We start from the raw sequence: 11,666 nt of genomic DNA on the forward strand, positions 1-11,666 counted from the left end.
AGTTTAGATCCAGGAAATGGGATGTTCTTCATCTAGAAGGAGAAATGGAGTTCGGGCCACTGCTCTGACATGGATGGACCCTGCCAACGTGATGCTGAATGAAAGAAGCCAGATGCCAGAGGACATTTACAGCACACTCCTGTTTGTATGAAGTATGGGTCCTGGAGATCTTCCTGTGGCATCTCTCTGCCCATTTGCGCCACCTTGTCCCTGTATCAAGTTGAATCGAATCGGACCTCGAACAGGCTCACGCGACAGGAGAGAGTGAACCTGCCCCACAGGGTTTCCCAGGCTGGACTCTTTCCCGAAGCAGGTCACCAGGCCCTTCTCCCTGGGTGGTATGACCTACCAGCCTTTCAGTTAGCAGCCAAGGGCTTGACTGCTGGGCCACCAGGGCTCCTTGTCAAAGGCCACTTGACTTCTAGCGGAGCATCAGTTCTATCTCTCACACTTGTCTGTCTACCTGGTGCTAGTCTTGCATGTGAGTTCGGTTTTGTTTAGTTTTTCCCCATGTTTTTATTGTGGATAAGTTTTAGGAAACACCACCTGGATGATGAGAAGCAGCCACTGATCTCCATCCGCAAAGTCCTGATGAACTGAGGTCTGTGTTGGTGCCTCGGCCAACCCCATTGGAGCCCTGCACCCAGAGCGGTACACAAATATCACGTGGAAGGTTCCGGAACTTTCTCAGCACAGAGCACCCACTGGGGATGCTGCGCTGGTTGCCAATTATGGTCCCCATGGACTGAAGACAGGGCCCTTCAGGGACGTTCTTGGTCACAGGCTCCACAGACATCTCAATTGTTTCGGGAACAGATTGCTCAACAGCTGAGGTGGACTTCCGCCACTTGTGGGAATACTGCCATTTCATTCTTCTTTGGAGTGGCTGGTGGATTTGAACTGCTGACCTTTTGGCTAGCAGTCAAGTGCTTTTGCCTCTCCATCACAGGTGCTCCTTTCATATACAAAACGCACTACCAGGGAGTTAATGCCGACTCATGGTGACCTTATAGGACAAGGTAGAACTGCCCTTGGGAATTTCTGAGGCTAACTCTTTAGGAGTTGAAAGCTCTGACTTTGTCCCACAGAGCAGCTGGTGGCTTCGAACTGCTGACCTTATGGTTAGCAGCCCAACATGTAACCAGTGTGCCTACCAGTGCCCCTTTCATACATTGCAAGTAAAATAAGCATTAAAATATTTGCCCCTTGACAGCACAGACAGATAATGCATATTGCATGTAACACAAGTCATAAGAGGTTTTTGTTTTGTTTTTAAACATTTTATTAGGGGCTCATACAACTGTTATTGCAATCCATACACACATCAATTGTGTAAAGCGCATTTGTACATCATTCTCAAAACATTTTCTCTCCACTTAAACCCCCGCCATTAGGTTCTCATTTTTCCCCTCCCTCCCCACTCCCTTCTCCCTCATGAGCCCTTGATAGTTTGTAAATTGGTATTTTGTCATATCTTGCCCTGTCCGACGTCTCCCTTCACCCACTTTTCGGTTGTCTGTCCCCCAGGGAGGAGGTCACACACAGTTCCCTGTAATCGGTTCCCTCTTTCCTACCCATTCTCCCTTTACCCTCCCTGTTTCACCACTCACACCACTGGTCCTGTAGGGCTCATCCGCCCTTGATTCCCTGTATTTTCAGTTCCTATCTGTACCAGTGTACCTCCTTTGGTCTAGCCAGACTTGCAAGGTCGAATTCGAGTCATGGTAGTGGGAGCGGGGAGAAAATACTTAGGAACTAGAGGAAAGTTGTATTTTTCATCGTTGCTACATAGCACCCTAACTGACTCATCTCCTCTCCGAGACCCCTCTGCAAGGGGATCTCCAGTGACCTACTAATGGGCTTTGGATCTCCACTCCGCACTCCCCCCATCATTCACTATGGTAAGATTTTTTTGTTCTGATGATGCCTTATACCTGATCTCTTCGACACCTCGGAAGTCATAAGAGTTTTAAGGTTGTGCTTGACTTTTGAGGAGCCCTGGCTGCACAGTGGTTAAAGCGCTCAGCTAGTTTTTCCCCACAAAGTTAGCCAGTTTGAACCTCCCAGCCCCTCTGTGGGAGGACAGTGTGGCAATCTGCTCTGTCAAGATCTGTTGTCTTGGAAACTCAGTGGCAGTGAGGCTGTGTTTGTTTTTGGTTGAGAATAACAGCAAACCATCTATCAATTCCACAGTCTCTGTGTTCAGTTCAGAGCAGGGCTCGCGTTCTTGGAGTTGTGCAGCCAGTCTTATCGCCTGTCCCATGTGATTCTTTCCTCATTCACATGAACACACTGCCCCCGAAGAATCTTTTCTCGTCTGTGGAGTTGCTGCACTCAGTTTGCTCTCAGGTTTTGGTGCTAGGTGCCACTGAATTGCCTCTAACCGATAGCAACCGTATGCACAACCGAATGAAACACTGCCGGTCCTGCACCACCCTCACAGTGGTTCCCGCGCTGGGGCCCGTTGATGCATCCCCTGTGCCGGCCCATCTCGTTGAGGGCCTTTTTCTTTTTTGTCGCTGCCCCTCCACTCTACCAAACATGACGTCCTTCTCCAGGGCCTGCTCTCTCCTGACAGCATGTCCAAAGCATGTGAGAACATGTCCAAAGCATGTGACAACATGTCCAAAGCCTTGCCATCCTTTGCTTCTAAGGAACATTCTGGTCTTCTTACTTGAGCTCATATAGGTATTAAAAGAGATTAAGGTCCAAGGAAGACCTTTTTACCATAGTAAGTGAAACTATTATTCAGTTGTTTTTTTTATAAAAAAGGTCAGTATTAAACTCCCTCCCAGCTGTTCCTGTTACCTGCCTCCTCCTCACTCTGAGGGAAGCAGGGGCTTCATCCCCCAGGAGAGGGGCATGGGGTCCTTTGTCCAGTTTTAATATGACTTCAGAGAATACTTTTGGCTTAAGGTTTAAAGATGTCAGGGCCTTAGTTTCAGGGGTTCATCCACCCTCCATGATTCTAGAAAGTCTCCTAGAATCCCTGAGCATTTGAAATTCTGTTCTGTGTTTCCCCACTTTTGTTTGTGATTCTTTTATGGAGAAAGTCTTTGATAGAGATGTTCAGTAATGGTAGCTGGGCACCATCCCAATTTTTTCAATGTCATGACAAAAGAGCCAGTTGATCATGGTGGCAATCAGTCACACATTAGACATTTGTTAGTCTGGGCTGACGAGAAACAAATTCATAGACACTCATATGTGTGTAAGAGAGAACTTTATATCAAAGAGTAATTGTATAATGAGAAAACATCCCAGCCCAGTCTAGATCAAGTCCTTAAGTTCAATATTAGCCCACATGTCTGATACCCATCTGTAACTTCCTCTTCAGACTCAGGCAACACATGCAATGACGCCGAATGCTCGAGTATCACAGGCCAGTGGATGGAAAATCTTGTGGATCCAGTGGTGGTGGAAGCATCTCAGTGCTGGCGTGGGTCTCCACATGGCTCCTCCAGCTTCAGTGCTCTGGCTGCCATCAGCATAGCTCCAGGTGGCTTGTCAGCAGGAGTATCTTGCAGGGAGACTGTGTGTGTCCTGGCTCCAAGGTGGAAGACAGGAGTTCCCAGATTCCTCAGGAGAAGGCCATGCCCACACAGAGGCCTCATTGGCTATGACCCGATTGACAGGCTAGACTCCACCCTTTCTCAAGTTGACAGGAGATTATGGTATGTAACTGCCACAGACATCCTCCTATTCTTGACTCTCCTTCCTCTGTTGCTTCAGGTGAATAGAAAACAAACGTGGTTTCAATGCCCACGTCAAGTTTTTAAGACCCCCAGGTACTATGCAAGGAACTAGGAGGTAGAACAGAAACACCACACATGTTATTAGGCCAATGAGCTGGAATATCCCCTGAAACCATGACCCTAAACGTACAAAGCAATGAACCAAATTATAGGAATGTCGTGCACCTATGCCATGAAGAAATGAAGTATAGCTACAGACCCCAGCAGGTTGCTTTCCGAGACTCTGCATTCAAGCCTCTTAGGTATATACCTAGGAGCAAAATAAGGGCCATCCAGTAGTTCCATTTTCCAGTTTTTTAAGGAATTGCTGCATTTCCCCACAATGTTTGTGCCATTTTGCATTCCCATCAGCACTGGATGTAAGGGTTCTAATTTCCCCACACCCTGGCTGACAGTTTTGCTTTTCGTCTTAGCCATCCTGTTACTGTGAGGCGGTGCGGGTCGGCCCTGTGAACAGCAGCACGACACGCTGCTCGGCTCTGTGCCGGCCTCAGAATTGTTGGGGTTGAGCCACTGCTGCAGCCAGTGTGTTAGTCTACCTCATCAGGGCCTTACTCTTTTTTGGCTGCCCTTCTACTTTACCAAGCATGATGCTCTTTCCCAGGAATTTGCTTATCTTTCTTGGCAATATGTCCAAAGTACGCGAGGTAAAATATCCCAGTCCTTGCTTCTAAGGAACATTCTGGCTATACGTCTTTAAAAAAAATCATTTTATTGGGAGCTCTTACAGATATTATAACAAGCATAAGTGTGCAATTGCTGCCACCACATAATTTTTAAAACATTTTCTTTCTTTCTTGAACTTTTTGATATCGTTCCTCTTTATTCCCGCCCTTTCCCACTCTAAGCCCCAGGAACCCTTATTATTATATACTATGTATTTGTTTGCTGTATCTTACACCATCCAATGTATCTGTTCACCTACAATTCTGTTATTCATTCTCCTTGAGTGGGGTTATCCAGTCATCAGTGCTATCGGTTCCCCTCCCCCTGCCCCCTCTCTTCCTGTGCCTTCTGGGAATCACTCCCATTATTATTTCTGAAGGGTTTTTCTATCTTGGATTTCATGCATCGAACAACCCTAATTATACAGATGAACATATTTAGGTCTCACAAGATTAATGAGGTGAAACTAAGACCATATTAGTAAGGGGAGTGGGGGAGAGGAAGATATTAAAGAATTAAAGGATAGTCGTGTGCTTCATCAGTTCTATACTGCACCCTGGATATATCATCCCTTCCATGTGGCCCTTCTGTGAAGGACTGTCCAATTATCTTACAGTTGGGCTTTCGGGTCTCCACTTTGTCTATGCTTCTTCATGCCAATTTGATGGCTTGTTTTTGAATTTCTGATACTTATTCCCGTTGATACCTCATGATCACACAAGCTGGTGTGCTTCTTCCATGGGCTTTGTTGCTTCTCTGCTAGATGGCCGCTTGTTTAATTTCACGCCTTTAAGACCCCAGACACTATCTCTTTTGATAGCCGGTCACCATCCGCTTTCTTCACCACATTTACTTATGCACCCATTTTGTCTTCAGCGATCATGTTGGGAAGGGGAGTAACATACAAGCGTACATACGTCTTTAAGATAGAACTGTTTGTTCTTTGGGCTGTCCAGGATACTTTCAGTACTCCTTGCCAGCACCATAATTCAAGTGCAATGATTCTTCTTTGTTCTTCTTTAGTCATTGTCCAACTTTTACATGCATATGAGACAACTGAAAAGTGGTTATGTGTTGGGTTACTTACTGCAAGGTCAGCAGTTCAAAACCACCAGCTGCTCCTTGAGAGAAAGATGAGGCTTTTGTGTTAGTCCGGGTAGAGTGGAGAAACAAGTCCTGGGAGACTCACATATGTATAGGAAAAACTATATCAAAGAGCAGTATATTGAGAAAACATCCCAGCCCAGTTGAGATCAAGTCCATAAGCCCGGTATTAACTCATATGCCTGATGCTAGTCCGTAAGTTCCTCTTTAGACTTACGCAGCACATGCAATGACACTGAATGCAGGAAGATCACAGGCCAGTGGGTGGATCCAGTGGTGGTGGAAGCATCTCAGCACTAGCATGGGTCTCCACCTGGCTCCTCTACCTCCAGGGCTCTGGCTCCATCAGTGTAGCTCCATGTGGCTTGTCATCAGAAATTTCAAGCAGAGAGAGTGTGTCCCACCTCCAGGGAGGAAGACAGGAGTTCCCAGAATCCTAAGTAGAAGGCCATGCCTACAGAGGCATGATTGGCTATGATCTGATAGACAGGCTAGACTCCACCCCTTCGCTCAAGTTGACAGTAGATTATGTAACTGCCACAGCTTTCTACTTCCACAGCTTTCTACTTCCGTAAAGAGTTACAGTCTTGGAAACTCACAGGGGCAGTTCTACCCTGTTCCCACCCCCTCACCGGGAAACAAATTATTCATTAGATGAAGCTCCAAGTCAGGTCAGAGACTGACTTAACCCATGCTGGATTAAAATGAGATCTAAGGACTTGGGGACAGGTACACCTTGCCGAGCACATCAACAAGTCAGGGCCCGATGCTCCAGCAAGACCTCAGATGCAGCCTCCTGGGAGGCCCGTACGGCCTGTCTCGCATATCTGTGCGGATGGCGAGGTTGAGACTGCCCTAAAGGCAGTTACTTATAATGGAGGGGGTTTAACCTGAAACAGTTTCAGAGTTGCAAGGGGGAGCAACTGAAGAAAGGCAGAGCCGCTGTGCATTTTCCCCAACAAACGGCACAGAGCGAGCACAGAATCTTCTGGGGACCTGGGGCCGCTGCAATGCTCCTCTGCCCTATCTTTTAGGGTCCACAGGAGTCATATGAAAGTGAATTTGGTTTGGGTCAGGCACACCTTAGTCCTGAAAGTGACATTTTTACCCTTCAATACTTTAAAAAGGTCCTGTGTGGCAGATTTAGCCAATACGATGTGTTATTTGATTTCTTGACTGCTGGTTCCATCAGCATTGATTGTGGAACCAAGCAAGGAGGCTTATTAGTCATCCTAGTGGGAGTGAAATGATACTTGTACTTTTGATTTACAATTCTGATGGCTAATGATGCCACACACCTTGTCATATGGTTAGTGGCCATTTGACAGTCCTTTAGGTGAATCGTTACTCGAAATCTTTCACCTATTATACGATTGGGTTTTTATTTTTTTTATTGTGTGCCTCTGTGTGTATGTATATCTATATATGGAGCCCGGGTGGCGTGTGGTGACGTGTTGGGCTGTATGATCTGCAAGGTCATCAGTTTGAAATCACCAGCTGCTCCGCAGGAGAAAGATGAGGCTTTCAACTCCTGAAAACAGTTACGGTCTTGGAAACCCACAGGAAGGTCGTTAGGAGTCAGCATCAACTGGATGACAATGAGTTTGGTTTAAGTTTATATATATACTAAGGTGATCAGATTATATATATACTAAGGTGTCCGCTTTTGGCGGGACAGTCCCGATTTTTAACAATTTTTCCTGTGTCCCGCGGTGGGCAAGATATAACAAAATAATAATTTATAAATTATCAAGGGCCCATGAGGGAGGGGGGAGCAGGGAGGGTGGGGAAAAAATGAGGACCTGATGCCGGGGGCTTACGTGGAGAGCAAATGTTTTGAGAATGACGAGGGCAATAAATCTACAAATGTGCTTTACACAATTGATGTATGTATGGATTGTGATAAGAGTTGTATGAGCCCCTAATAAAACGATTAAAAAACAAGTCCCAATTTTTGGAAAGAATGCACGACAAGCTAGGGTCTACGGTTTTCGGCTGCCATGTGGCTATTTCACCAGGATATGAGTTTTATCAATGGTGTCCTGCTTTACTAATGTTAAAGTCTGGTCACCTTAATATGTACACACATATGTATATATATACGTGTGTGTACTGTTATTAGGCTCTTATCATATAAATGATTTCTGAAGATGTTCTCCCAGTTGGTTGCGTGGAGCAAGACAAAACTCTGATCAAGCTCATTTATTTGGGCAAAGCTGGGGTATAAAAAAGGGGGAACTGGGAGGTGCATATTTTAATAAGGTGTGCGACACAGCATCCAACCCAACAGGTACATTAATGAAGCATAAGAACGTTAACCAATCAGCTGTAGGTAAAAGGGCGCGCGCTAGTTCTCAAAGACATCCTGCATGCAGATTAAGGTCCATCAGGTGTAAAGCAAAGTCCATCTTAGTCCAATGAGCGCCTGGCATTATTAACCAATGGGTGAAAAGGTCAACTTTACAACTGCCCGTGCTACAGAGCACGTAGCTAGGAACGCGGAGGCAGGAATTTAGGCAGGGCCTCACAGGTTTTGCAAATGAAAGACTAGGAAGCAGCCAAGTTCGGCTCAGACTGAGGCTAAGGCCTTAAAGGCCACCGGCTCCCAACAGTTGCTTAGATGAAACCTTTTGATAAATGAAAACATTTTCTGTTTCGTTCCTGTTTGTTTCTCTGATTTGTTTGGTTTGCCTTTTGCTGTGTGACCTTTGGCATTCAGTCAGTAATCCATTGTTGAGAGGAGACGCGACAGCATCGTCCCTAGTTGGACTGTAAGAACTTTGATTTTAGTTTGCACATTTAGGTTCCTAATCTCTTTTGAATTTGTTTTTGTATGTTGTGGGAAACAGAAATCCAATTTTCTCAGTATCATTTGTTGAAGAAACTCTCCTTTCTCAATTAAGTGGACTTAGCTCCCTTGTCATGAATCAGTTGACCATGGATGTGCGGGCTTATTTTGGGACTCCGTTTTGTCCTATTAGTCTGTGTAGGTGCTGTGAAAGCAGTACCAGACAGTGTTGATGACTGGAATGATGTTGGTGTTAGATGCCATCCAGTTGGCTCTGACGCATGGTGACCCCATGCACAATAAAAAGAAACATTGTCCGGAGCTGCACCATCCTCACAATTGTTCCCGCGCCTGAGCCCATTGTGGCAGCCACTGTGTGAACCCATCTTGTCGAGGGCCTTCCTCCACTTTACCCAGCATGATGTCCTCCTCCAAGGTCCGGTCTCTCCTGGCAACACATCCCGAGTGTGTCCGACACAGCCCGGCCATGCTTGCCTTTGAGGAACACTCAGGCTGGACTTCCTTCAAGACACACCCGTGTGTTCTTTTCGCTGTCCTTGGTATTTTCAGTGTTCGTTGCCAGCACCACCACCACAGCAACGCACCACCACCACAGCAGGACAAACGGAGAGATACTAGTGAGATGACTGTAATAAGACCTGGACACCGTCTACTTTGTTCCTTTCTTTGAACATTACTTTCGTTATTCTGATCCTCTTGTCAGTCTAAAGTTAAGGATTGGTTTCTCTTTTTTTGTAAAGAAGGCTGATGGAATCTTGATAGTGATTGCGTCCAATCTGTAGATCATTTTGGGCACTAATGATATCTTACAATCCATGAACATGGAATATCTTCCCATTGATTTAAGTCTTCATTAATCTCGTTCAGCAGTGTTTTCATTGCATAAGTCCTTTGAGTCCCTCATTAAATTTATTCCCAGGTATATTATTCTTTTAGATGTTATTGTAAATTGAACTGTTTTCCCAATTTTCTTTTCAGATTTCTCATTACTTGTTCATAGAAAGTCAACTGAATTTTGTTTATTGACTCAGGACTCTGCAACTTTGCTGTTAGCTCTAGACGCTTTCTTGTAGACTCTTTCTTACAGATTTTCTCGTATAGAGAGCCAATGGGTTTTCATTTGCTGGTTTTCTGTTTGACTAGGCCTGATTTTTGGCCAGGCAAGTGTGCAAGAGGTGTAGGGCATCGAGGGTGTTGGCCGGGAGTGATGATCTTGGTGGCTCGTGGCTGGGGTCCACGGTGGAGAGAGAGGGAGGGAGCGTGGGTGAGGAGCACAGGGGCTGCAGAAGGGACAGCGTGGAGGTCTGGAAGAACCTGGCTAGTGGCTGCCTGAGAACTGGGAACTGGTCCATAACAGCTGCTCTTCTGCTGGGGGCAGTCTTGCTCCTCACAGGATATTTGACAATAACTCGAGATATTTTTGTTGTTACAATTCACAGGCATATATATGCTAATGACATCCAATGGGTAGAGGCCAGAGATGCCACTGAACATCCTACACTTCACCAATAGGCCACCAACTACAAAGAATTATCTGACCTAAGACCAAGAAACCCTGAGTTACACATTCCTGGCACATTCTTAAAATATGAGGGAAATTGGCTTAGCTGGGAGTTTGTGTTTGTGTGATGTGTTTCCAGGCAGATGGTCAAACTTCATTGTCATAGTCCCCATTCTTTGTGCCTAATCTTATTAGTTTGGGGTCCCCTGGGTGGTGTAAATAGAGCTCTGGTGACTTAGTGGGCTGCTAACTGCTAGGTTAGTGGTTCAAGTCCACTAGCTGCTTGTGGGAGAGATGAGATGGTCCGCCATAAAGATATATAGCCTCGGAAAAACCCTAAGCCACAGCTCTGCGCTGCCCTGCAGGGCTGCTTTGTGTCAGAATCTACTCAATGGTACTGGGCTTATTTATTTATTTATATTTTGAGTGGTGCAAGTGGTTAAAGGGTTCCTATGCCAGCAGAAAGGTTGGACTTTTGGGCCCACTCAGGACTACCTTTGGAAGAAAGATCTGGCGATTTACTTCTGGTTATTGAAAACCTGTGCACACAATTGTCCTCTGAGGTACGCGGGGTTTCCATTAGGTGATTCGGACTTGAGGAAAAGTGGTTTGGGTTTCAGTTTTGTTAGGGGGGCTGCTCCTGGTTGGACACAACCTCGTACCAGGATGTCAGACAGCAGTGGTTCTCAGCCTTCCTCATGCCACGGCCCTTTCATACAGTTCCTCATGTGGTGGTGACCCCCAACCATAACATTATTTTTGTTGCTACTTCATAACTAATTTTGCTACTCTTATGAATTGGGTGACCCCTGTGAAAGGGTCATTTGACCCTCAAAGGGGTCATGACCCACAGGTTGAGAACTGCTGTCCGAGAGTCTTAATAGTGGGCTAAGGTCACACAAAGCTAACTTAGCCTTGTTGCCTTTTAGGGTCACAGAACAATGATATGAAAAGGCAGTTTTTGTTGGAGCGACTCCTGGATGCAGTGAAACAGGTAAGAGGGAAGTTCCCGGTGGGCTTTCGTGTCAACAACAACAACAACAACAACAACAGCAGATCATTAACATATGCATCACAGCAGTACAAGGAGACGTCACAGAATCTGGGAAAATTCCATTCTCTTTGAGTTCCGTCTTCCATGGACGCTTTGAAGCCTCATTGTATGGCAGGAGGGCAACCGTTTTCATCCCTTTCCCCATGAGGCCAACAGTGTTTCTAGAAACCTGGGAACCCAGGAGCTCGTCAGAGGTGTCTGTATCCTGAACATTCCAGGAATCTGTGGGGCCCTGTCCTTTGAGAAGGCTGTGGACAGTGTGAATTTCAAGGTCTAAAGCAGTCATGCTTCAGGTCAAGGGTGCCAACGTGGTGGTTTGGTGTTAAGAGCATGTGAGCACAGCAACAGAGACCAGGAGACATGCACCCAGACCCAGGGTTCTTTGCGGTTGGCCCTCCAGGTGGGCCTTGCTTTGACTGGTTGCTGCTACAGTCAATGCCAGCTACTGGCCAGACTTGGAACCGGTTAAAGTGAGGCTTTAACCAGCCTTGCCTGCCTGGGTAGGGTCTGCCATGTGGCTCTTATGCATCATCCCTCCCCTCTGGGTCAGGCTCCTGTGTAAGGGCTTGACTTTGCTTACTTCCAGCCACCGTAGGATATAGGTGCTGAAATTACTTCCATTGCACAGATGAAGAAACTGAGCCCAGAGAGCCCTGGGAGCTTGGGGCTTCATGGTTGGGAAGTAGAGGAGCTAGATGCAAAGCTGGAATTCTAGCTCCGTTTTTAGACTGCCCTTTGTATCTATGGGTATGGATTTTTGGACTCAACTAATCAAGG

General features: G+C 46.2%; 1 protein-coding gene across 1 annotated transcript in view; it reads left to right on the forward strand.

Moving 5' to 3' along the window:
* The first annotated feature begins 4,384 nt into the window (after window positions 1–4,384).
* SNX29 (sorting nexin 29) overlaps window positions 4,385–11,666 on the forward strand; it is a 464,053-nt gene continuing 456,771 nt past the window's right edge. Inside the window, exons 1-2 of the mRNA XM_004706258.4 lie at window positions 4,385–4,402; window positions 10,749–10,829. Of these exons, the coding sequence (XP_004706315.2) occupies window positions 4,385–4,402; window positions 10,749–10,829 (99 nt within the window). The remainder of the gene's footprint in view (window positions 4,403–10,748; window positions 10,830–11,666) is intronic.

This window comes from Echinops telfairi, unplaced genomic scaffold (assembly GCF_000313985.2).
Source record: "Echinops telfairi isolate 266 unplaced genomic scaffold, ASM31398v2 ScPeMD7_5;HRSCAF=22, whole genome shotgun sequence".
Classification (NCBI taxonomy): domain Eukaryota; kingdom Metazoa; phylum Chordata; class Mammalia; order Afrosoricida; family Tenrecidae; genus Echinops; species Echinops telfairi.